This window comes from Muntiacus reevesi, chromosome 8, assembly GCF_963930625.1.
Source record: "Muntiacus reevesi chromosome 8, mMunRee1.1, whole genome shotgun sequence".
NCBI lineage: Eukaryota > Metazoa > Chordata > Mammalia > Artiodactyla > Cervidae > Muntiacus > Muntiacus reevesi.
In genome coordinates, this window is record NC_089256.1 from 49,054,367 (window position 1) to 49,081,347 (window position 26,981).

At 44.7% G+C, this 26,981-nt stretch overlaps 1 protein-coding gene across 1 annotated transcript; it reads left to right on the forward strand.

Moving 5' to 3' along the window:
* Positions 1-4,262: 4,262 nt before the first annotated feature.
* MUC20 (mucin 20, cell surface associated) lies at positions 4,263-16,774 on the forward strand. Its single transcript, XM_065942928.1, has 4 exons — positions 4,263-4,497; positions 10,173-11,564; positions 13,894-13,985; positions 16,197-16,774. The coding sequence occupies exons 1-4, from the start codon at positions 4,398-4,400 to the stop codon at positions 16,263-16,265; spliced, it is 1,653 nt and encodes a 550-aa protein (XP_065799000.1). The 5' UTR covers positions 4,263-4,397; the 3' UTR covers positions 16,266-16,774.
* Positions 16,775-26,981: the final 10,207 nt, after the last annotated feature.

Here is a 26,981-nt window from a genome sequence, read left to right on the forward strand (position 1 = left end):
CTTCCATGCTATAACCCAAGGAAATTGGTGTTAGGGTATGGAGGGGTCTGTTCTCAGGGCTTTGCAAACTTAGATGCTTCCTCCCACCTCTCTTTATCTACACATTTAGTACCTGTGGAGACTCACTCAGACCCACAGAGTTGATAAAAGATTAATATTTTAAAAATTCATTTATTTGGCTACACTGAGTCAGGATCTTAAGTTTGGTACTGGAACTCTTAGTTGCAGGGATTTACTCCCCTGACCAGGGGTCAAACCTTGGGCCCCTGCATTGGGAACTTGGAGTCTTAGTCACTAGACCACCAGGGAAGTCCCATAAAGATTATTTGAAAGAGGAAACATTTGACCTACAGAGGATGCAGAAATAAATGTTATCTGAACTTCTCTTATCTGACTAAAGCAGAGCCTTCTAAAAATACAGCTGCCATTAATCCCTGTCCAAGGGATTTTCCAACCAATTTCAGCTGCCATGGAGACAGGCCGCCAATAATACCTTCCATGTTTTCCCACAGAAGTGCTAAGCTCTGTGCCTTTGTTAAGGGTGGTGTAGAAACCTTTATCTCTGGTTATTCAGTGAGTTACTCTTTACTGAACAGCTCCATGGTGCACGTGTAAGTAAACTTTATCTCTTCTCCTGTTTATCTCTCTTTTCTCAGTTAGCTGGCCTCCAGTCACTGGACCCAGGTTGGAAGAGGAAAAAGGTTTGCCTCCCAACAAACACAGAGCTTGTTTTCTGTGGCCTATGGGGCTATGCTATAGTTCAATGGCCTAGCAGATCTAGAACCTTATATTTTGAGGATGTTTTACTGGGTTAACTCTTTTATCAGACCCTTTGCAGGCTAGTGCTTAGGCTTTAGTGGATACCCTTGTCTTGAGTTGAATTCATCCCTAAAATGTGCACTGGCTTATTGAGGAGGAGGGAGTTCTAAATATTCTTGATGAGAAAGCCAGACCCAAATGACAACTCCATCCTTCCATTGGTTCAGATTGAGAAATCTGTAGTTTTCTTGACTTCTCTCTTCCTTTGACAGCCCACATCAATCTAGCAGGAAATCACGTCAGCTCTACTTTCAAAACATATCCAGAATCTGATTGACTCTCATTACCTCCTCTGACACCATCATGGTCAAAGCCACCCTCGTCTTTCACCTGGATTAGGACAAAACCTCCTAACTACCAGTTTCTGTTTCAGCACAGGGCTGCCAGAGTGGTCCTTCCAAATCCCAAGTCAGATTTCATCACTCCACAGCTCAAAACTCCCCAGGGGCTGCTCCCAGCTCATTCAGAGACCACCCCCCCAAGGCTGGCAAGGCCCTTTATCACCCATGCCTTATCACCCTGCTCCCCCGACCCCCAACTCTGCTCTCTCATGAGGTTCCAGCCACATGGGCTCTTTGCTGTTTTTTGATCTAGGTCCTGCCTTAGTCTCTGGATATTTCTCTATGAGTTCTGCTGTCTGGAGTGTTCTTCCCCATGTATCCACTTGACTGACTTTCTCACCAACTTGGAGTCATGGCTCAGATCCCATGGTGTTATTTAATACTGCAACCTGCCCCTCATCTCTGCATGCCACACACACCAGGTTCTTCTTACCTATCTTTTCCCCCCTTTTCCCCATAATATTCATAATATTCCATAATACTCATCCCTATACCATTCACTTACTTATTATGTTTATCGTTTGAACTCTCTTGGTTTACCGGGGAGTTAGTTCCACAAGGGCAGGGATCTGTTTTACTCAGTGATGTATCCTGGGTGCCTAGAACAGTGTCTGACATCTAGTAAGGCGCTCCACACTTTGCTAAATTAATAAAACTAGCCTCCTATGCTCATTCAGAGTGAGACCTGCATTGGGCTGAACAAAATGTTCAGGAGCTTTCTTGTTAAGACTATTATGGCCTCAAGGTCAACAGTCATGTGTCCAGCCATGGAAAGTCCCCCAAGTACAGAGGAAGATGGACTGACAAAATTTAGCAAAACCCAGGAAAGCCTTCAGTCAGTCTTCCCTTCTAGTAGATTCCTGGTTAGGTCCCAACATAGGCAACTGGGCTGGAGCTGAGCTGTTGATTACTAGATGATGAAAAGAAAAAGGAAATAGAGAAGGAAATTCCATGGTGGGGAGGGGGGGGGGCGGTGAAAAGGGCACCTGGAGTATCTCGGTCTGTAGTTTAAGCCACCAGCTGCTGGAATGAGGAAGTCTCTTTCCTCACTGGGGTGGGGCAGACAGGTGGGTCAGGAGGAGAGGGAGGTGGCAGAAAGTAGCATATTCTTGCTGAATTTCTCCTCTGTTTTCTCAAGGGTGAAACTTCACACTAAATCACTCACTCATTACTATGTGCATGTGCAGTCACTCAGTTGAGTCGGACTCTTTGAGACACCATGGACTGCAGACCGCTAGACTCATTACTAGATCTGATCAAACAGAATTCAGGTCTTTGCTGTGGCCCCAGGGCCTCCTAAACTCCCCCAAGGGGAAATTCATTCTCCCATTTTATAAAGTGAAGGACTGAGGTTGAGCAGGATGGTGGAAGGGCTCAACCTGGCAGGAAGACTCTACAGATTGACAGTGTGGTTGGAACAGGGGTCCAGGATCCCTGATCCCAAGTGCTGGGCTGCATTCCAGACAGACCCCCTTGGTCTCCTCTCATTGAGTCTTCCTGCCCAACCCCCTCACCCCAACCCCATGCCCTAGAATAACTTCCTTCTCCTTCCAGGCCACAGAGCCCTTTATCCCAACATGGGGGAGGTTCTGTTTTTAGTTTATTTTTAACAATCTTTTGGCCATGCTTCATGGCATGTGGGATCTTATTCCCCAGTCACGGATCCAACCCAAACGCTCTGCATTGTAACTGAGAAGTTTTAACCACTGGACTGCCAGGGAAGTCCCCAGGGTGAAATTCTAGAAGGCAGTGTCTTACATGAAGTAGAACCTCAGCCATCATGGCCAAGATGACCTCAGAGGCCATGACAGAGGCCCAGAGAAGCCAAATAACTTGTCCAAGATCACACAGCTCCAAGGCCATAATTAAGGAAGGAGCTGGAAACAGAACCTAGACCTTCTGGATTTCACTTTAAAGTCCCTTCCAGCCATGAGATTTTTGTGATTTCTTGATGCTTGTCCAACAAGCTTTCCTCTGCTCTAGAACTGCTTTCTCCACAAAACTCTGACCCTGAGACCCCCAAGGTACCTTTTCTGGCCTCTGGCTATGGCCATAACAGCCTACGTCCTGGGCCCTTCGAGGGGATAAGATTCTTCACTGGGACATTTGGAAATATATTCTGCAGCCTCATTCCCCTTCTTGTGGCTAAATCCCCAAACTTCCCTCAATCATTATCTTCAGTGTCCCCCCTCCCAGGTCTGGGGACTCAGACCAGCACACATACCGTTTCCCTTCCTCGAGGTGTGCTCTCCCTGCCCTGCACCTACTGGCTGGCCCAGGACATGATCCTGCTGGCTGGGATGTAGGATCCCAGGATGTAAAGACAGAAGGATGTTAGGGATCAGAGTCCTTCCCCACACTAGAGAGTTGTCTCCTGCAAACCTCAGGGGGCTATTCCTCCTATGACTTGAGGATCTGAGTGGACATCAGGGTTCGTTTATTGAGTCCTTAAAATGTCTGTGTTTTCAATAAGCACCAAATATGTAGGTGCTATGTTAGAGCCTTTTTTTGTGTGTGATCCTCAAAAAACAGCCCAGTAATTTAAGGATTAGGCCCATTTTACAGATCAGGAGGTTGAGGTTCAGAAAGCTCTTTAGTTTGCCCTTGACCATAGAGGTATTAGGGCTTCCCTGAGGCTCAGCTGGTAAAGAATCTGCCTGCAACGTGGGAGACCTGGGTTCGATTCCTGGGTTGGGAAGATCCTCTGGAGAAAGGAAAGGCTATCTACTCCAGTATTCCAGTCTGGAGAATTCCATGGGCTGTATAGTCCATAGGGTCTCAAAGAGTCGGACACTATTGAGCAAGACTTTCATTTTCACATTCATAGAGGTAATAAATCCAGAATTAGGAATAAAACCTATGTCTCTCTAACTAGAAGTCAAAGTCCCATGCACAAGGTGGGGAGAGGGGAAAGCTTGTGGGAAGGGGGAGCATATATGAACCACTTTCTGCCATGGTTTCCCTGGCTGCAGGAACCAGGGTGTGAATATCAGAGTGGAAAGGATTCCGTATCTTCAAACTTTAGAGAGGAGGAGTCAGTGGGCAAGTGGGGCAGGAGGGTTGGCTCCTTGTCAGTCCTGACACACAACCTGCCAGCTCTCAGCCTGTGCACTTGAGATCACCTGGCTGCATCCTGGAAACTAGCCAGTCACACCTAGGCAGGTGGCCTGCCCAGCCTCCGCAGGTTGAGGAAGCAGGAAAAGGCGGCAGTGAGAGGAGTGGGCAGAGCTGCTGGCAATGGTGGCTGGAGTCCCAGCTATGATGAACTTTCTCTGGTGCTTGGCTCTGCCCCTTTTCTTCTGCTGCTGGGAGGCTGGGGCCCCCAGAAGCTCTGCAGGTAAGGAGGTGAGAGGCTGCCTGTGGGCTTCTCTCCTGACTCTGGGTGGGAGTTTCTATACTACATCTCTTTGTGGGTGTAAGTAGCTCTCTTGGGTTAGTTACAATCAATCAAAAAGCTATACAGCCTTCCCAGGTGGTGCTAGTGGCAAAGAACCCGCCTGCCAATGCAGGAGACATAAGAGATGTGGGTCAGACTCTCTGAGTCAGGAAGATCCCCTGGAGGAGGGCTTGGTAACCCACTCCAGTATTTTTGCCTGGAGAATCCCATGGACAGAGGAGCTTGGTGGGCTTCAGTCCCTAGGGTTGCAAAGAGTTGGACATGACTGAAGCGACTGAGCACGCATAAAACTATACTTGCAGTATTGGGTGCGTGTGTTCTCAGTCGTATCTGACTTTTTGTGACCCCATGGACTCCTCTGTCCATAGGATTATCCTGGCAAGAATACTAGGGTGGGTTGCCATTTCCTTCTCCAGGGCATCTTCTCAACCCAGGGATCAAACCCACATCTTCTTCGGCTCCTACCTTGGCAGATGGATTCTTACCACTGAGCCACCTGGGAAGTCCCACTTGAAGTATGACTGTTATTGATAAAGAATACACAGTGGCAAAGGGTCAGCTTAAAAGCATGTAACGCTGCAGCCTATGTAAATGTGAGGTTGCTATGGGTTTGTTTTTATGCCTGTGCGAGTGTGAGTATGTGTGGAGGGAAGAATAGGGAGTCAGAGGGTGTAGGCTGGTGACAAATCTGATTAAAGCCAAAGAACGTAGCTTGACAAGATTCTTCCTCCTTCAAGTTAATGTTTTAGCACAGATTTCCTTTAAAAGTCCATTAAATTTTTAAAATTTTTATATTGAAGTATAGTTGATTGAGAATGTTGTGATAGCTTCAGGCGCACAGCAAAATGACTCAGCTATACATACACATATATCCGTTCTCCCCAAACTCCCCTCCCATCCAAGCTGTCACATGACGTTGATCAGAGTTCCCTGTGTTATATAGTAGGTGCTTGTTGTAAAAACAGGTTTTCAAGCAAGTCACAGATGGCTTGTGGAGGGTAGATTCTGAGAGAGGCAGGGCTTTTATGAAAGAAAAGAATGAACACTGACCTGTAATAGAAATGGTGCCAAGCTTGTCACATGCATTATCTTTTGTAAAAATAGACTGTATTTTTTAGAGCAGTTTTAGGTTCACAGCAAAACTGAGCAGAAAGTACAAAGATTTCTAAAGAGTCCTTGTCTCCCACCTTCTCACCTCCATTATCAACATCTCTCACCAGAAATATACATGTATTACAACTGAGGAATCTACAGTGACACATCATTATCACACATTGTCTTTCAAAACTTAATTTTTTTAGAGCAGTTTTAGTTTCACAGCAAAATGGAGAGGAAGGTACAGAGATTTTGCACATACCCCTGTCACTAGCTTTTTAATCATCACAATAACCTTGTGAGAGATACATTCTCACCCTTATTTATCCTCTGCCCCCCAAGTGAGGAGCCCAAGTGAGGCTTCTAACCAGCATGAAGTAACTTTGCAGAGCCAGGAGTTTATTCCACACACCATGCCTAACCACTGGACCACACTGCCTCCTGCACTCATTATCTCCCAAGCGTGTGCTTCACTTTTAATGTAGTGTTTCCAACTAGTGAAATAGGTCCCTCAAGCTCCATTGTACAGATGGGACAACGCAGGCATGGAGCCGGGAGACTTGGCCGGGTCACAAGTTTGGTAAGCGGCAAGCAAACAGAGGAGAGGGGACTGGAATTCTGGGTCCAAAGTCCACATGCTTTCCTCTCCCCAAGTTTGATTTGAGGAATGGTTCAGGAGAGCTGCAGCACTCTAGAGCTATTAAGGGCCAGGATGGGCTTTGCTCTGTTTGAGAAGACCCTGGGCAGGTAAGAGAGTTGGGTTGGGGGTTGTAAGAGCCCCGAAGACGAACAGGCGATGGGTTTGGGAAGCCTGAGGAGGTTCCACAGCAGGATAGCACCACTGGGCTCCGAAGAAAGGAAGAAAATGTGTCAGAGGAAGTCAGCATCAGACCCCACGGTTGGGTTTCGGGCTGTGTGGGCTGCCACAGAGAAGCTCTGCCTCCAGCTGTGGGGACTGAGGAGCCTCAGAGAAACTGAAGTGAGGAGAAACAAGTATATTCCTGCAAAAGTGTGAGTTGTGTGTGTAGGTAGACAACACTGAATGGGCAATGAGAACGAGGGCCATGACCACATAATCAGTATGTGGGTACAGCCTGAAACTCTCGCTGTATGAAAGTAGGTTGTGTGATTTCAGGTGACTCCTTGAGAGGACATGGTCAGGGAGGGATGCTTAATGACTCCTGGAAGGCTTAGGAATGGAAGCTGTATTCCCCCTTCCTCTTTGGTGCTCACCCCCATGACAAGGCAGGTAGGAGACGCTCACTCTTAGGAGACAGAGTCAGGATTTGCACCAGTAAATCATCAGACTCTAGCTAGCAGGCAACACAGCTATGACTAGAGCGCAGTCTCTTGCTTCTTAGCCCAGTGTTCCGTCATCATCCAGTTGCAGACACAAGAGGACAAGCCAAGAGCCTCTTCTGATATCCTGGGTAGAGATGACCAAATGGTCCTGGCCTTCCTGTGGGTCCTTGGGTACTTCTGGGACAGTAGGTCTCAAAAAGGCCATCTTAAACCATCAGAACCCTCCAAAAGTGTGCATATGCTTTTATCTTTTCCTTCCAAGAGTAGGGTTACCAGATAAAACACATGGCAAACTTGAATTTCAGTTAATGACTTTTTCCGTATGTCTTAAATATTACATGTACAGGAGGCAGTGATCAAAACTATCCCCAAGAAAAAGAAATGTAAAAAGGCAAAATGGTTGTCTGATGAGGCCTTACAAATAGCTGAGAAAAGAACAGAAGCAAAAGGCACAAGAGAAAAGGAAAGATATACCCATCTGAATGCAGAGTTCCAAAGAATAGCAAATAGAGATAAGAAAGCCTTCCTAAGTGAACAATGCAAAGAAATAGAGGAAAACAACAGAATGGGAAAGACTAGAGATCTCTTTAAGAAAATTAGAGATACCATGGAAACATTTCATGCAAACATGGGCACAATAAAGGAGAGAAATGGTACAGATCTAACAGAAACAGAAGATATTAAGAAGAGGTGGCAAGAATACACAGAAGAACTATACAAAAAAGATCTTAATGACCCAGATAACCACAATGGTGTGATCACTGACCTAGAGCCAGACATCTTGGAGTGCAAAATCAAGTGGGCCTTAGGAAGCACCACTACAAACAAAGCTAGTGGAGATGATGGAATTTCAACTGAGCTATTTCAAATCTTTAAAGATGATGCTGTGAAAGTGCTGCACTCACTATGCTAGCAAATTTGGAAAACTTGGCAGTGGCCACAGGACTGGAAAAGGTCAGTTTTCATTCCAGTCCCAAAGAAGGGCAATACCAAAGAATGTTCAAACTACCACACAATTGCACTCCTTTCACATGCTAGAAAAGTAATGCCCAAAATCTCCAAGCTAGGCTTCAACAGTAAGTGAACCATGAACTCCCAGATGTTCAAACTGGATTTAGAAAAGGAAGAGGAACCAGAGATCAAATTGCCAACATCCATTGGAGCATAGAAAAGCAACAGAATTCCAGAAAAACATCTACTTCTGCCCCATTGATTATGCTAAAGCCTTTGACTGTGTGGATCACAACAAACTGTGGAAAATTCTTAAAGAGAACGGAATACCAGATCCCCTGACCTGCCTCCTGAGAAACCTGTATGCGGGTCAGGAAGCAACAGTTAGAACTGGACATGGAACAACAGACTGGTTCAAAATTGGGAAAGGAGTATATCAAAGCTGTATATTGTCATCCTGCTTATTTAACTTTTATGCAGAATACATCATACGAAATGCCAGGCTACACGAAGTACAAGCTGGAATCAAGATTCCGGGGAGGACTATCAATAACTTCAGATATTCAGATTACACCACCCTTATGGCAGAAAGTGAAGAGGAATTAGAGAGTCTCTTGATGAAGGTGAAAGAGGAGAGTGAAAAAGCTGGTTTAAAACTCAACATTCAAAAAATGAAGATCATGGCATCCAGTCCCATTGCTTTATGGCAAATATATAGGGAAACAATGGAAACAGTGACAGACTTTATTTTCTTGGGCCCCAACATCACTGCAGATGGTGACCGCAGCCATGAAATTAAAAGGTGCTTCTCCTTGAAAGAAAAGCTGTGACAAGCCTAGACAACATATTAAAGAGCAGAGACATTACTTTGCCTACCAAGGTCTGTATAGTCAAAGTTTTGGTTTTTCCAGGAGTCATGTATGGATGTGAGAGACCATAAAGAAGGCTGTGTGTCAAAGAACTGATGCTTTTGAACTGTCGTGTTGGAGAAAACTCTTGAGAGTCCTTTGGACTGCAAGAAGATCAAACCAGTCAGTCATAAAGGAAATCAACCCTGAATATTCACTGGAAGGACTGTGATGCTGAAGTACTTTGGCCACCTAATGCAAAGAGCCAACTCATTAGAAAGGACCCTGATCCTGGGAAAGATTGAAGGCAGGAGGAGAAGGGGACACCAGAAGACAAGATGGTTGGATGGCATCTCTGACTCAATGGATGTAAGTTTGAATGAGCTCTGGGAGATGGTTAAGGACAGGGAAGCCTGGCATGCCACAGTCCATGGGGTCAAAAAGAGTCAGACAGAACTGAGAGACTGAACAACAACAAATGTTACATGACAAATACACATACTAAAAAATATTTATCATTAGCATTATTCTTTATTTATCTGACAAATTTAACTGGGCAGCCTGCATTTTTATTTGCTAAATTTGGCAACCCTCCTCAAGAGATTGGAGAAGGAAATGGCAACCCACTCCAGTATTCTTGCCTGGAGAATCCCAGGGACGGAGGAGCCTGGTGGGCTGCTGTCTATGGAGTCGCACAGATTTGGACACGACTGAAGCGACTTAGCAGCAGCAGCCTCAAGAGATACCTCGGCCCCTCCCCCTCGACAGACAGGAGAGGCGTCTATCAGCTCATAAATAATCCTGCTGCAGCCTCCCCTGGGGAACAAATGGCTGCTGGCCCTCCACTCACATGACCTCAGAGGGTCATTCAAGTGAGCAGAGACGTTCTGCCCTATGGAGTTGTTGTTCAGTCACTAAATCCTGTCTGACTCTTTGTGACCCCATGGACTACAACATGCCAGGCGTCTCTGTCCTCCACTACTCCTGAAGTTCGCTCCAAAAAATCGATAGGAAGGTGACAAGGATTCTTTCAGAAAGTTCTGAGAGTTGTGGTTCCTGCTCCACCGTTCTTGGCTCATTTGGATCTTCTGATTTTCTTTGCTCCCTCTTGAATTGGGATCCTGGCCCACACTTTCACTTTGATGACTTCAGACCAATAAGCGTCTCGATTTGGGGGCTGGCTTGCCTCAAGTGGGCCATCAGGGGACCTCAGTCAGGGCAATCCCAGTTCCATGGCTGCTACATGGGCCTGCCTTCCCAATATTGCCTCCTCTTCCTTGAAAATATAGTTGAAAAATAAGGTCAAATGATCCCTCCTCCCTGCTTCCTCCCAGTAGTGCCCAGGGATAAATCTAAGAGCCTGTGTCAAGTCAGTGCCCTGGGATTCACAGCTCACAGAGTTGCTTTTACCCAATACAGGCCCCAGTGGATCAGGCCACACAGAAGTGCCCGCTGTGACTCCGGAGGTCTGGACAAGCTCAGAGGAAGTCTTTCAGGCTACTGACCTCACTGATCCCTCTGTGCCAAACCACGCCTCTTGGGAAACTGAAACCCTGAGCACCCAAATCTCTGACAGGACCTTCATCAGAGGCGGCACTGTTTCAGAAGCAGAGACCAGGGAAGACAAGACCATGGGTCTCATGACAAGAAAGCCTTCCAAGTTCATGGCTGTGATCACTACTCCCATGGCAACATCATCCACAAGTGGCAGCCCCATGGGATGTGTAAGGACCACTGTCATAGGCAGTGGGCTCTGGAAAGTTGTCTTTGAGAACCTTTGCACTTTTGACAGCTCTGAAGAAGCAAAGAGAATCTTGAAATTCACTTACATGTCTGAAGCTGAGGCCCTATCCTCAGAGAGCAGTGCCTCCTCTGACAGCTCAGTTCCAGCCGTCACCACCTCACAAGCCCTGTCAGCAGACATCACTGCTCTGACTAACGTCTTGGTTACCTGCATCACCAACATCAAGGCGATCAACTGCAGAGTTATGGAAACAGAACCAACTGCCACCATCCCTGGGACCTCACACATAGATCACAGCTTCACAGGAGGACAGGCCCTGACCACCTCTGAGAGGTCAGCCTTGCCTGACTCCACTGAAGCAAAATCACACCTTACCAGGAACACAACCTCTGTTGAGACCTGGACAATAGCCCACGCCACAGAATCAGTCACACCTGCTGTCACAGTCAGCCTCAGTAGCACCTCAGAAAAGGAAATGACAGCAGCCAAGGCCACTACCCCAAGTGGAACCTTGGTGACAGTCAGTAGGAACCTCTTGGAAGAAAGCTCGGCCCTCTCTGTTGAGACAACAAGCGACACCAGTATCTCAGGGATAATTACAGTCTTCACAGAGGATGCGACAACAGTAAACAAAGTGACTTCCCCTGCTGGGTTCTCAGCTATGGTCTACAGCTTCTCCGAAGAAACCTCCACCACGAGTTCCACCTCCTCAGAGACTTCTACCACACACAGCACATTCAGTGGGTCCATTCCCACCATCAGTGGGAGCTCTCTTCCTTCTTTCCGTCTGCCTGTGGTTGACAGCATCCCAGAAACAAGTGTTACCTCAGCCAAGACCACAGCCTCAGCCAACAGCAGCCCCACAGCCTCAGCCGACAGCACCCCAGAAACAAGTGTCTCCTCAACCATGATCACAGCCACAACCAGTAGTAGCTCAGAAACAAGAGTCACCTCAGCCAAGACCACAGACTCAGAGAAGACCTTGAAAACAGCCAGTGCAGGTGGAGGGAAGCCCTCAACAACCCCGGCCACCACTGCTCGGACAAGGTGGACAGATATTACTCCAGGTGAGTGGCTCCCCCACGTGTAATCTTTGGGAATTTGGAGTTTGGCTTCTGCATGTTTAAGGAGATGGGGGAAAGGAAAATGAATCTGGAGACTTCTTCTGAGCCCTGTCTCACATGTCACCTTTTCATGATATTCTAGTAACAAAACCAGTAACAAGCAGAATTAAGGTAGGGTATGGAGAAAGTTCAGCACCGGAAGTGTGGAGAAATGGTTTGGGATCTTGTCTTTGCCCTGAGTGATGTAGGACAGGTCCTGGTCCAGGTCCCCTCCTCTCTGAGCCTCAGTTTCACTGCCAGTACCTGGAGGGGGTTGCAGTGAAGTCCTTTCCAGTTCTGCCATTCCATGAGGTTAGCTGTTGAATAACTACTGTGCACCAGGGAGGGGCCAAATTTTATTTAAAAGACACAGTCCTCATGCTCTGAAAGCCTCTGGCTCAGTCAGAGCCACACCAAGTGGAAGTTGGGAGAGTTTAGCTCGCAGGATGCACTTTATGGAATTGGTAACGTAAATGGTGGGGGCTTCCCAGGTGTCAAGCAGGAGAAGTAGGTTCAATCCCTGGGTCGGGAAGATCCCCTGGAGAAGGAAATGCAACCCACTCCAGTGTTCTTGCCTGGGAAATCCCACAGACAGAGGAGGCTGTCGGGCTACAGTCCACGGGGTTGCAAAGAGTCGGACCTGACAGCAGTTAAACAACACTTCCTAGTGTAAATGGTGACTTAAAAATCAGCCAATAAATTGGACAAAGATTTGGGAGTTGAAAGCTACATCTTGAGACAACTTCTTTAGGGAAGAAGTCCCTTGTCGGTAGTCAGCCCAGCTTCTGGTCAGCCTGGAGACTTCACCTCCACTTCCCATCATCTTTCCTCATGCCTCATCCCAGCAGTATCCTCTGCTTGCCAGGCTTTTTTTGGGAAGGTGAAATAAAAATATTAATCACAACCACCTTACTGAATATCTTTTGAATTTCAGGCAGAGGTGATATAAAAACATTTCACAGCCAGTAAGCATGGCAGCAGCTGACGGTTCTCTCTGATGGCAGGCTTTGCATGTTATTTCCCCTAACTAAACCTTCAAAACCACTTTATGGAGTGGGTGTTCTTACTCTAACTGACAAGTGAGGAAATACATTTAAAGACTGTTAAAAAAGTAACAGTGGAATTCCAAATGAAAGTCAGATTGATTCCAAAACTCAGAGTCTCCTATTGTGCTTTTATTTTAAAAGCTTAAAGTATTAATATTTTTCTTTTAAAAAGATTTCATTTATTATGTGTTGATTAGATGATACATTGACATGATTTAAATTGCAATAGGTACATAGATTACATCTTAGATGTCTTTCTGCTATTGCTGTCCCCTTATTACCCAATTTGCCTTTCACATGTATCTGATGGTATCACTTTGTTGTGAATCCTCTTCTGGACATGCAATATGCACATGGAAGCATAAAAAGGAAGAGGGAAGATATCTTTATATTATAGCAATATAATATAGATATTGATACTGTATCATATAGCTATAGACAATATCTATCTTCTTTTTTATGCAAATGGAACATGTGATAAACACAGATCTCTTGATACAAAGCTATCTTTTGGTATGACTTCTCAGTATTTTGTTTTACCAAAATTTCTTTAACCAGTGTTTTCTGGATGGACATTTAGGTCATTTCCAGTATTTTGTTATCATAAACAAAAAGTGCTGCAGTAAATAATACATTTTTCAGTTGTGTTATTTACTGTAGGATAAATTTTTAGAAGTGCAATTCCTGGATTAATTCCAATAGTACTCTGATAGGAAGAACTGACTAAAAGGTGGCAGGTAAAGCTTAAGGCTCAAGGAAAGAATGAAGTTGTCTACAAAGCCTTTAAGTCAGGAAGGCTGGACTGAAAGACAGCTGCCACCTTAGAGCTGGATGAACTGGCCGAGCATATCCCCTTAGAGACTAGCTTCTCTGCGGCCTTTCTCTGGCTGGTCCCGTTCCCAACAGCTTCATCCAGGGCCCCCAGGCCTTCAGAACATTCTAGATTCACTTTCATTTCTCCTTCCTCACACTACTCTTTTGACTTCTCCACACATGGAGGGGGCCTTTACTCCTCATTTTCTTCCCTCTTGTTAGGAAGACATTATGATGGGTCCAGTTACTGGAGAGAAGGAATCCTCTCTTTGCAGTGAAGCGAGGGAACGCTCTGTGTGAACACAGAGACACTTATACATGAGAGTAAGCGCACATCTACAGAGCAGGGACAGAAGCTGGGGACCACAGTTCACATCTTGATTCCGGAAATGACTTACCCATGCTTTTGTCTTCTCACGGTTCTCAACTTGCAGGCGCAGATGGAGGCTTCCTCCTCCTGAGGCTGAGCGTGGCCTCCCTTGAAGACCTCTCTGACCCCAGAGTGGCAGAGAGGCTGATGAATCAGGTGAGCAGGCACTTTTTGTGCTGGGGAGTGAAGGAAAGCGAGGGGTTCTTGGAGATGCTGGGGAAGAGCTGCAGGGTACAGAAGAGCTGCTGCTACATTAGGGAGGGTCTAGTTTCTTGTGGAGTATTAGGAATGAAATCTAAGAATCTCTCCCTGGCTTTGTTTCTGCCTGTTTTTTCTGAGTACTAAATTCCCCTCTCTGTTATTTATATATAAAAAAAATTATTTCCCTCATCCCAATTTCCTTAGGCCCTAGGAAGATCAGGCTTTCTGGTCCCTGGGAGAAGGTTAATGTTGTTAATGGGCAGATAGTCAGGACTTTAGTTGCACGTGGCAGCAACCCAACGCATCGGAGCTTATTTAAAAGGAAGGGAATTGGCTGAAAAACCTAGAAGTGGCTGTCCAGCTTCAGGTCTGGCTGGATCCAGAAGCTCAGACAAGATCATCAGGATTTTCTTTTTCTTTTCCCCTCTTAGCTCTGCTCCCTTCATTCTCAGAGTCTTTCATATGTAAGGAAAGGCAGTTGTGACAGCGCCAGATTCACAAGGCACTTATCTCTCCCAAGTGCCTCCTAAGGAAGAACTGATCTCATGGACGTAGAAGGGCTACCACAACTGACAGCCTGACCTGAACCACATGGAATGGAATGAGAGACCACAAAAGAAATAGGGATGCTAGACAGAAGGGGGGAAAAAATCATAGATGTATGCTCTAGAGGGACATCGAGATTGTATTTGTAGAAGCTGGGAAAATTCCCCTAAAACCCAGATCCCTGGACAAAGCTTCTAGTGCTGGAATTCTGGGATTACGGTTTAGGGGGATGGTGTGAGTCACTGGAAGGTTAGAATGAGTCAGCTCAGCCTAACTCTTATGTCCACATCTTGCTGCCAAGGAATGATGGGAAGAGGGAATATTTGGACTCAATAGGTCTGTTAGCGGAAGGAGGTACTTAGGACTCCCGTAAGAAAGTCTCTGAACATGGCTTCCCTGGTGGTCTGTGGTGAAAAATCTGCCTGCCAATGGAGGAGATGCAGGTTTGAACCCTGGGTGGCAAAGATCCCCTGGATAAGGAAACAGCAACCCACTCCAGTATTCTTGCCTGGAAAATCCCATGGACTGAGGAGCCTGGCAGGCTACAGTCCATGGGGTCTCAGAAGAGTCAGACATGACTTAGCAACTAAACAATGAACACAGCATGGGGTTTTGAAGAGGGACAGCCAAATAAATGACAGATTCCCAGGGCATGATAATCCAAGTAGCAAGTGTTAATCCGGCCAGAGCTATGTCAGATTTGAACCTTTCAAACTGGAAACTATTTCAGAGTCAGAAAGAAGGTGTGGAGATAGGAGCAGATCAGTTGAGGTGTAGGAACCAGGCCATGCAGCTATTGGGTATCAGTTCCTGTTGTGAGCTGGTTACTGGTGAAAGCTCAGAGGTCAAACAAGAAGCTCTGCAGTTAGGTAGATCTGAGGATGAGCTCCAGTTCCTAACTGTGTGAACTTCTGTAAGTTACTTCATATTACTTTCCTCCCTTGTAAAATGAGGCTAGTACTACCTGCTTTATGGGGCTTCCCTGATGACTCAGCAGTAAAGAATCCCTCTGCAATGCAGCAGACACCAGAGACGAAGGTTCAATCCCTGGGAAGGGAAGATCCCCTGGAGGAGGAAATGGCAACCCACTCCAGTATTCTTGTCTGAAATATTGTATGGAAACAGGAGCCTGGTGGGCTACAGTCCAAAGGTTTGCAAAGAGCTGGACATTACTGAGCACACATACACATGTGCATACACACCCCCCCCACACACACATAACCCGCTTTATAAGGTTTTTTGTTGTTCAATCGCTAAATCGTGTCCAACTCTCTTGCGACCCCCTGGGCTATAGCTCACCAGGCTTCTCTGTCCATAGGATTTTCCCGGGCAAGAATACTGGAGTGGGTTGCCATTCCCTTCTACAAGATTTCTTCCTGAACTAGGGATGGAACCACATCTCCTGCATTGACAGGCAGGAGCTCCCAGAGAAGTCCCTGCTTTATAAGGTTACTGTGGGATTTGAATGGTAGGAATGACATAGCCTATGTCCAGCCTGCAAGAAGCTCAGGAAGTGCTGCTGGCCTCTTCATACGTCCTCTGTCCCTTCCTGTCCTTGGCCTGTGGTGAGCTCTTGGGCCACAAGGGCTAGAAGTACGACCTTCTCCTTTTGCCTAACAGCTCAGCCATAACCTGGACCTGCTTACATTTCCTGTCCAAGTCTCCCTGCTGCATGTCAGGAGTGGCTGAAGAAAACCAGCTGCAACTAGGCACAGTTGCATGCAGAAGGAAGCAGTGCTGCCTATGACCTGGGCCCCACCACGTCTGGATCCATGTTACTGTGCAGAGATGTACCTGGAAGGTTCCCATGTAGATCGGCAGATCACGGCCTTACCCAGACCCAGTAGTGGGACCCTGGCCCACGTATGCCTTGGGGTAGTGTGTAGGGAGGGGGTGGGGTCTGCCTCTTGTTGCAGAGATGACCTTGGGCTTCCCCTGGCATGTGTGTTGTGCTTCAGTAAAGAGCGAGCTGATCACCCATCTTTCACCTATTGTGTGCTTGCATCCTGCATTAAAAGTATACTTGGTGTGGCTCAGGGATAACTTTATATGGTACAGGAATTATGTGCACTTTCACGACTACCTCCCTCCTTCATGCTCTTCTGGTTCTTGGCTTGAACTTTGATTACAGTGCTGGCCCTGGAACCTGCTGAACTGCAAACTCCTTCAGAGCAGGAACCACATCTATTTATCTCAGGATTCCTTGAACCTAGCAGAACACCTGGCCTGGAATAGGATCACAGAGAGTGCTTGGTAAATTGACTTGAATTTCAAGTTCTCGACACAAGCAGTGCTCAATCATTCCTCCCTCATAACTCGCAAGTCATATTGTCTTTTAAAAATTAAATGTGGACTTCTTTTCCATTATAGAGGTAAAACTTGCTTTTAAAGCTTAGAGAAATTCAAAAGGACCGAGGAAGGAGAAAAAAGAAATGAGAAGAGGAGGGGAGGAGGGGAGGAGAAAGAAAGAAACATCTAAAATCCACCTCTAGTTGTCTGGAGTTGTCTAGTTGTATCTAACAAAACCATTGTTAATGTATACGTTCAGCCTCTCCACATGCATGGTTCTGAGTGGATCTCCACCAAGGGGCACCTTACATTCAATATTTCCAAGATGAAAGTACTCAGCTTACCCCTAAACCTGCTCTGCCTGCATCTTCCTCATCTCAGTTCAGTCCAGTCACTCAGTCGTGTCTGACTCTCTGTGACCCCATGAATCGCAGCACGCCAGGCCTCCCTGTCCATCACTAACTCCCAGAGTTTACTCAAATTCATGCCCATTGAGTCGGTGATGCCATCCAGCCATCTCATCCTCTGTCGTCCCCTTCTCCTCCTGCCCCCAATCTCTCCCAGCATCAGGGTCTTTTCCGATGAGTCAACTCTTTACATCAGGTGGCCAAAGTATTGGAGTTTCAGCTTCAGCATCAGTCCTTCCAATGAACACCCAGGACTGATCTCCTTTAGGATGGACTGGTTGGATCTTCTTGCAGTCCAAGGGACTCTCAAGGGTCTTCTCCAACACCACAGTTCAAAAGCATCAATTTTTGGGCCCTCAGTTTTCTTCAGTCCAACTCTCACATCCATACATGACCACTGGAAAAACCATAGCCTTGACCAGACGAACCTTTGTTGGCAAAGTAATGTCTCTGTTTTTTAACATGCTGTCTAGGTTGGTCATAACTTTCCTTCCAAGGAGTAAGCATCTTTTAATTTCATGGCTGCAATCACCATCTGCAGTGATTTTGGAGCCCCCCAAAATAAAGTCTGACACTGTTTCCACTGTCTCCCCATCTATTTCCCATGAGGTGATGGGACCGGATGCCATGATCTTAGTTTTCTGAATGTTAAGCTTTAAGCCAACTTTTTCACTCTCCTCTTTCACTTTCATCAAGAGGCTTTTCAGTTCCTCTTCACTTTCTGCCATAAGGGTAGTGTCATCGGCATATCTGAGGTTATTGATACTTCTCCCGGCAATCTTGATTCTAGTGCGTGCTTCTTCCAGCCCAGCGTTTCTCATGATGTACTCTGCATATACGTTAAATAAGCAGGGTGACAATATACAGCCTTGACGAACTCCTTTTCCTATTTGGAACCAGTCTGTTGTTTCATGTCCAGCTCTGTTGCTTCCTGACCTGCATACAGGTTTCTCAAGAGGCAGGTCAGGTGCTCTGGTATTCCCATCTCTTTCAGAATTTTCCACACTTTATTGTGATCCACACAGTCGAAGGCTTTGGTGTAGTCAATAAAGCAGAAATAGATGTTTTTCTGGGCTGCGACGGACCGCGCAGACAGAGTGGCCGTGAGGAGCCACCCCTCGCCCAAGGTCAGGGGTAGCGACCGAGAGTGCCAGGCTGCGACAGCGCAGGAGCAGGAGCGGCGGCGGAGAGGGGCTTCCCCACCTCCGAGGTCAGGGGCGGCGGCCGAGAGGAGCAACCCCACCTCCAAGGAGCGGCTGCTGCCGGGCGCAGGAGGGCTGAGAGGAGCTACTCCACGTTCAAGGTCAGGAGGGGCGGCCATGAAAAGATACCCTTCCTCCAAGCTAAGGAGCAGCGGCTGCGTTTTGCTGGAGCAGTCATGAAGAGATACCCCACATCCGAGGTAAGAGAAACCCAAGTAAGACCGTAGGGGTTGCGAGAGGGCATCAGAGGACAGACACACTAAAACCATAATCACAGAAAACTAGCCAATCTGATCACAGGACCACAGCCTTGTCTAACTCAGTGAAACTAAGCCATGCCATGTGGGGCCACCCAAGACGGTAGGGTCATGGTGAAGAGGTCTGACAGAATGTGGTCCACTGGAGAAGGGAATGGCAAACCATTTCAGTATTCTTGCCTTGAGAACCCCATGAACAGTATGAGAAGGCAAAATGATAGGATACTGAAAGAGGAACTCCCCAGGTTGGTAGGTGCCCAATATGCTCCTGGAGATCAGTTGAAAAATAACTCCAGAAAGAATGAAGGGATGGAGCCAAAGCAAAAACAATACCCAGTTGTGGGACTGGTGATAGAAGCAAGGTCCGATGCTGTAAAGAGCAATATTCCTCATCTCAGTTAATGTCAATTGTAAGGAACTCTTTCTTATTTCTCTGGGTTTGTCTTTTCACATTATATATCCGGTTCATGAGGAAATTCTGTTGACTCTAGTGTCATCAAAATGTGCTCAGCATGTGATCCCATCTCCACTGCTCTCAACCTCGTCCAAGTTGCCATCATCTCTCACCTGGTTGACTAGTATCTTCCTAACAGGTCTCCCTGTCTCTACCTTTACCCTTCACCCCTTGTCTAGTCCTGGAACATCAGCCAGAGCTGTCCTTCTATAATGTAAGGCAGACTCTGTCACTCCTTTGCTCTAAATCCTCACATGTCATTCACAGAAGAAGCCATATTCTTACAGTGACTTGCAGAACTCTACGTGAGTTGCTCAACTCCTCCAGCCTCTTGAACTTGCTCACTGCACATGAGTCCCACTGACTTATTTGTTGTTCCTCAAATGTGTCAGGTCCTAATGCATGCTCAGTCTGCTTAGAACGCTTCTCCAGACATTCACGTGGTTAACTCCTCCACCTCCTCCACCTTCTTAGTGGGTCTAACTGACCCCTCTCCTCTGCTTTTTCTCTGTAACACTGATCACAACCTGATATAATACATACGTTATTTGTCTTGCTTATTATTTTTTCTTCACCTAGAATGAAGAGTTTATACATTGCAGTATCCCTGTGTCTAGGACAGTGCCTGGCACATAAAAGGCTCTCAGTAAAAAACAAGCAAACAAACAAAAAAGGCTCTTAGTAAATATTTGTTAAGTAAAAGAAGGAAATATAACAACTAGGATATGACTCTGAATAGGGGAGTATGTGTATTTAATTGACCCACTTCCTTTTGCAGAGTGGAGTTTTACAAAGCAGATTGGACAAAAATAATGTAAACTTTCATTTCAGTGTATTTGTTCAACACCAACAACAGAAGGAAGACCACGTTGTGTGCCTTGGGGAATTCAAAGATGTCTCTTTCCACATGGATTAAAGTTAGTAGGGAAAGGAAAACTCCTATTCATGCTTAGAAGCTCAGTTCATTCAGTACCTCCTCATGGTGGCTTTCCTCAAATTCCCTAAAGAGGCGCTAGTTTCTTAGTCTCTTCATTTCTTCTTAATACTTAACATGCCATGTCATGATTTATTTATTTACAGTTTTGTTCAATCAGGACAAATCACCATATAGTACCCATCTCTGTAGCCACAGAACCTAGCACAGAGCCATGGAGAGCACTTGTATATTTGCTGAATGACTTAGGTGATGGGCCATGTGAGCAGATGACCTTGAAATATGAGCACTGGGCTTTAAAAGGTAAGAAAATGGCATTCAGTGTTGAAGTAATAGAATGTATATTTAATTTCTTAAATTTGATAAATGTAATGATATATATTTGGAAAAAAAAGTTATAATTAAGCTACACTATAGTTAGGTATGAATGGAGAACAGCTTATTTAACACTGCTGTTACATAAATCCAATTTTAAAATAGTTCTTTTCCTTTCTTTGATACCTTTCTTTGAAACAGATGATACCTATTAAAGTGGATAATTTAATCTTAATTACATACATATAAGGACATACATGTACATACAGTGGTGATTTCTAATATCGGAAGCCAAAAATATCTGTAAAATATGGGCTACACCAACTATTGATAGAAGTATTTAGGAATTAAGGTGTAAGAGTTTAATTGTGCTTCTCTGTGTGTGTGTGAAAGAGAGAGAAAGAGGGAGGGAGAGAGAGCTACTGGAGATGACTAAAGTTAGCAGAAGTAATGTTACCAAACCAGCAAGAACCAGCAGTGCCTGGAGAAAATTCTCCAATTATTTAAGATTCAAAAGTGTGTATATGTGAGATGAAGATGCCACATATTTCATAAAGACAAAGGTGGGTGGGGACTAAACAAGACAGCCTGTTTAAAGTCACCTGTGACTCAGCGCAGATTCAGAAGGCAAAAATGCAAGGCCACGATGAGGACAACAGCAGGTGGAACTTTTCTGATGATCGACTTTAACTGAAGCCTCTGCCTCGGCCTGTCCTTCCTTCATCTCTTGTGAGGTGGACCAGCCACCAGTCAGCAGAAAGCAGTGAATGGTAACTAATCCCATGGATGCACCCCAAATTCCAATGAGTGGGCATGTTTTTGGTATCAATAAATAAGTACATCGGTATATCCTGTCAGTGATCAATCATGCATCACCCTGGTCATTAAAAACTGCTTTCCTCGGGCCCACAGGGAGGTTTTGGAAGGTTCCTTGACAGCAGGGAAGTCTGGGCAGGGGTATCTGTGTCCAAACCTCTCCCCAAACAGCTTCCTTTGACCCCCAGTGCCCAGTGAGAGTGTCTCAGCTGCCTGCCACCAACCAGAGGTGGGGATGAGTGGTCTGCTCCTTCTTCTCTGCCTGCAACCCTGAAGAAAAACCCATCAGTTCTTCATTTCAGGTGTATAAGTGACAGAATCACAGAGCCAGGAAGTTGATGGAAACATGCAGCTGTGTCCTTGATCTAAGCCTGTTCTTCCCAGGTGCCATCCTCCTTTGCCATGACACCCTCTCTCTACATGCACAGCATCCCAGCCGTTTTGACCAGGTTGCCAGATAAAATATAGGACAACCAGTTAAAGTAGAATTTCAGATAAGCAATGAATGCTTTTGAAAATATATGGATGTCCCAAATAGTTCATAGGCATTTTATGCTGAAATTTTATTTGTAAATAATTTGTAATTTTTATTTGTAAATTTAACTGGGCTTCCTGTAATTTTATTGCTCAATCTGGCAACCCTACTTTTAATGCCTCCTCTCCTACCAGTGTCCCCACTTCTTCCCTTTTCCCAGTCTGTGAGTTTCCTTCTGCTGTGGCAAGCCTCCAACCTTCTCTTAGGCTTTGGACAGTGCTGCTGCTTCTGATAGGATCATCCATCACGCACTTTCTGTCTTTCTGCTCCCTCTTCCTCTCTCAGTGGAAGAAGAAGTTTGGTGTCTGAACATGGCTGAGAGGAGGAAAGACTTTAGGTCTAGGTGCCTTGCTCCCTATTTCCACTTTGCTTTTGCTTTATCAAGTTTCCTCTTAGCAGGTTTGATGACACAAAGTAGCTATAACAATCATGTCTTGATGTATTTAAAATGAATAGCCAGCAAGGATATCACATGGAACTCTGCTCAATGTTATGTGGCAGTCCTGATGGGAGGGGAGTTTGGGGGAGAATGGATACATGTATATGTATGGCTGAGTTCACTATTCAGCTGAAACTATCACAACATTGCTTGTTAGTCAGCTATACCTCATTACAAAATAAAAAGTTTAAAAAGGCAAAAAAAAAAAAAAAAAGAAGAAGAAGAAACTACTAACCCAAAGGGCTTTTCAAGTGCCCCTAGTGGTAAAGAACCCACTTTCCAGTGCAGGAGACATAAGATCGGATTCAATCCCTGGGTTGGGAAGATCCCCTGGAGGAGGGCATGGCAACCCTCCAGCATTCTTTTTTTTAATTTTTATTGTTTGTAGATTTTTTTTTTCCAGTGGGTTTTGTCATACATTGATATGAATCAGCCATAGAGTTACACGTATTCCCCATCCCGATCCCCCCTCCCACCTCCCTCTCCACCCGATTCCTCTGGGTCTTCCCAGCACACCAGGCCCGAGCACTTGACTCATGCATCCCACCTGGGCTGGTGATCTGTTTCACCCTAGATAATATACATGCTGTTCTTCGAAACTTCCCACCCTCACCTTCTCCCACAGAGTTCAAAAGTCTGTTCTGTACTTCTGTGTCTCTTTTTCTGTTTTGCATATAGGATTATCGTTACCATCTTTCTAAATTCCATATATATGTGTTAGTATACTGTAATGGTCTTTATCTTTCTGGCTTACTTCACTCTGTATAATGGGCTCCAGTTTCATCCGTCTCATTAGAACTGATTCAAATGAATTCTTTTTAATGGCTGAGTAATATTCCATGGTGTATATGTACCACAGCTTCCTTATCCATTCATCTGCTGATGGGCATCTAGGTTGCTTCCATGTCCTGGCTATTATAAACAGTGCTGCGATGAACATTGGGGTGCACGTGTCTCTTTCAGATCTGCATTCCTCAGTGTGTATGCCCAGAAGTGGTATTGCTGGGTCATATGGCAGTTCTATTTCCAGTTTTTTAAGAAATCTCCACACTGTTTTCCATAGTGGCTGTACTAGTTTGCATTCCCACCAACAGTGTAAGAGGGTTCCCTTTTTTCCACACCCTCTCCAGCATTTATTGCTTGTAGACTTTTGGATAGCAGCCATCCTGACTGGCGTGTAATGGTACCTCATTGTGGTTTTGATTTGCATTTCTCTGATAATGAGTGATGTTGAGCATCTTTTCATGTGTTTGTTAGCCATCTGTATGTCTTCTTTGGAGAAATGTCTGTTTAGTTCTTTGGCCCATTTTTTGATTGGGTCATTTATTTTTCTGGAATTGAGCTTCAGGAGTTGCTTGTATATTTTTGAGATTAATCCTTTGTCTGTTTCCTCATTTGCTATTATTTTCTCCCAATCTGAGGGCTGTCTTTTCATCTTACTTATAGTTTCCTTTGTTGTGCAAAAGCTTTTAATTTTCATTAGGTCCCATTTGTTTATTTTTGCTTTTATTTCCAATATTCTGGGAGGTGGGTCATAGAAGATCTTGCTGTGATTTATGTCGGAGAGTGTTTTGCCTATGTTCTCCTCTAGGAGTTTTATAGTTTCTGGTCTTACGTTTAGATCTTTAATCCATTTTCCCTCCAGCATTCTTGCCTGGAGAATCCCATGGACAGAGGAGCCTGGTAGGGCTACGGTCCATGTGGTTGAAAAGAGTCGGACATGACTCTTCTCATGGGGGCCCCTGCCCCCAACCCACCTCAAGTCACATTATAAAGTCCTCATCGCATAGCTTGGGACTGACTGCAGTCGTCAGGGCGTCGCAGTCTCACCAGTCCATTACGCTTAAATCATCCTTCCCTCTTTGTTTTACATTCCCTTCTTTCTAACAGCTGGATAATGCCCACCCCCAACCCATTTCTCTTCTGTATGTGCTTAATTCTTTTATTTGAATTTTTACTGGTTTTTAGTTAATAAATTTTATTTTTTAGAGTAGTTTTATGTTCATAGTAAAAATGAGCCAAAAGTATGGAGAATTCCCGTATAGGCCCTTCCCCCAACACCTTACAATCTCCCCCACCATTGACATCCTCCATCAGCGTGCATTTGTTACAATCAATGAACCTATGATGACATATTATTAGCACCCAAAGTCCATTGTTGATGTTAACGTTCATTCCTGGTGTTGTATATTTTATGGGTTTTGACAAATGTATTATAAGATGCATTTGCCATCACAGTGATGTACAGAGTAATTTTCCTGCCCTAAATATCCTATGTGCTCTGCTGATTCATCCTTCCCTCCCTCTTAAGACCCTGGACACCACCGCTTTTATTTTTACCAATGCCATAGTTTTGCCTTATCCAGAATGTCATATATTTGGAATCATAGAGTATGTCAACTTTCCTTCATGTCTTCTCATGGCTTAATAGCTTATATCTTTTTAGTGCTGAATAGCATTTCATTGTCTCAAGTATCATAGTTCATTTATCTATTCATATACCATTTCGTAGACTGCAGCCATGAAATTAAAAGATGCTTGCCCCTTGGAAGAAAAGCTATGAACAACCTAGACAACATATTAAAAAGCAGAGATATTACTTTACCAACAAAGGTCTGTCTAGTCAAAGCTATGGTTTTTTTCAGTAGTCATGTATGGATGTGAGAGTTGGAATATAAAGAAAGCTGAGTGCCAAAGAACTGATGCATTTGAACTGTGGTATTGGAGAAGACTCTTGAGAGTCCCTTGGACTCCAAGGAGATCCAACCAGTCCATCCTAAAAGAAATCAGTCCTGGATATTCATTGGAAAGACTGATGCTGAAGCTGAAACTCCAATATTTTTGCCAGCTGATGCCAAGAACTGACTCATTTGAAAAGACCCTGATGCTGGGAAAGATTGAGGGCAGGAGGAGAATGGGATGACAGAGGATGAGATGGTTGGATGGCATCACCAACTAGATGGACATGAGTTTGAGCAAGCTCCGGGAGTTGGTGATGGACAGGGAAGCGTGGTGTGTTGCAGTCCATGGGGTCACAAAGAGTCAGACATGACTGAGTGACTGAACTGAACTGAACTGATACCAAAAGACAATTTTGTGGCTTCCAAATTTTGTAATTATGAATAAAGTTACCATAAATGTACATGTATAGGTTTTTGTAGTGGATGTAAGTTTTCAGTTCATTTGGGTAAATACCAAGGAGTGCAGCTGCTGGATCATATGGTGAGAGTATGTTTAGTTCTGTAACAAACTGTCAAAATGTCTTACAAGGTGGCTACATAATTTTGCCATTCCCTGAAGCAGTGAATGAGAATCCTTTTGCTCCACATCCTTACGGCATTTGGTGTTGTCAGTGTTCTGGATCTTGGCCATTCTCATAGGTGTGTGTTATTTAGTCCCTCAGCCATGTCTGACTCTTTTGTGACCCCATGGACTATAGCTTGCCAGGTTCCTCTGTCCATGGGATTTCCCAGGCGAGAATACTGGAATGGGTTGCTATTTCCTTCTCCAGGGGATCTTTCCAACCCAGGGATCAAACCCACATCTCCTGCATTGGCAGTAGGATTCTTTGCCACTGAGCCACCAGGGAAGCCTCTCATGTGTAGTGGAATCTTATTGTCTTAATTTACAGTTTTCTAATGATGTGTGATGTTGAACATCTTTTCATAGCTTACTTGCCATCCATGTATTTTATTCAGTGAGGTCTATGCTCAGGTCTTTTGCCTGTTTTTTAATCAGATTGTTTTCTTGTTCCTGAGTTTTAAGAGTTCTTTGTATATTTTGGATAACAGTTATTTATCAGATGTTATCTTTTGAAATCTTTTGCCCAGTCTGTGGCTTACCTTCTCATTCTTTGGATATTGTCACAGAAGTTTTTAATTTTAATGAAGTCCAGCTTATCAATTCTTTCTTTCATGGATCATGCCTTTGGTGTTGTACCTGAAAAGTCATTACCATACTCAAAGTCATCTAGGTTTTCTCCTATGTTAACTTCTAGGAGGTTTTTTTTTTTTTTTTTTTGGTTGTTTGTTTGTTTTTATTTTTCAGTGGGTTTTGTCATACATTGATATGAATCAGCCATAGAGTTACACGTATTCCCCATCCTGATCCCCCCTCCCACCTCCCTCTCCACCTTCTAGGAGTTTTATAGCTCTGTGTTTTACATTATGTCTTGAGCCATTTTGAGTTAATTTTTGTCAAGGGTGTAAAGTCTGTGTCTAGATTCATATTTTTGCATGTGAATGTTCAGTTGTTCCAGTACCATTTGTTTGAAAAGCTATCTTGTTTCATTGTGTTGCCTTTGCTCCTTAGTCAAAGATCAGTTGACTATATTCATGTGAGTCTATTTGTGGGGTTTTTTATTCTGTTCCATTGATTTGTCTGTTCCTTTAATAATAGCACACTGTCTTGATTACTGTAGTTTATAAAGTACTTAGCTTAAAAGTCTCCAAGTTGAGTAATACAGGTCCTCTGTTCTTGTCCTTCAATATTGAATGGGCTATTCTAGGTCTTTTGCCTCTCCACAGAAACTTTAGAATCAGTTTGTCATTATCTATAGAAAATCTTGCTGGGGTTTTGACTGGGATAGCATTGAATCTATAGATTGAGCTGGAAGAGCTATTAACAACTTGTAGACAATATTGAGTCTTCCGATCCATGGACATGGAGTATCTCTCCATTTATTTAGTTCTATGATAGCTTTCATCAGTTTTCATAGTTTTCCATATATAGATATTGTACATATTTTATTGGGCTTC

Bases quoted from the DNA above. Each gene is read 5' to 3' on its own strand.
- MUC20 (XM_065942928.1), top strand. From the start codon at position 4,398: ATGGTGGCTGGAGTCCCAGCTATGATGAACTTTCTCTGGTGCTTGGCT. The intron at 4,498-10,172 runs GTAAGGAGGTGA...TACCCAATACAG, and splicing joins GGCCCCCAGAAGCTCTGCAG to GCCCCAGTGGATCAGGCCAC. The intron at 13,986-16,196 runs GTGAGCAGGCAC...TTTGCCTAACAG, and splicing joins CAGAGAGGCTGATGAATCAG to CTCAGCCATAACCTGGACCT.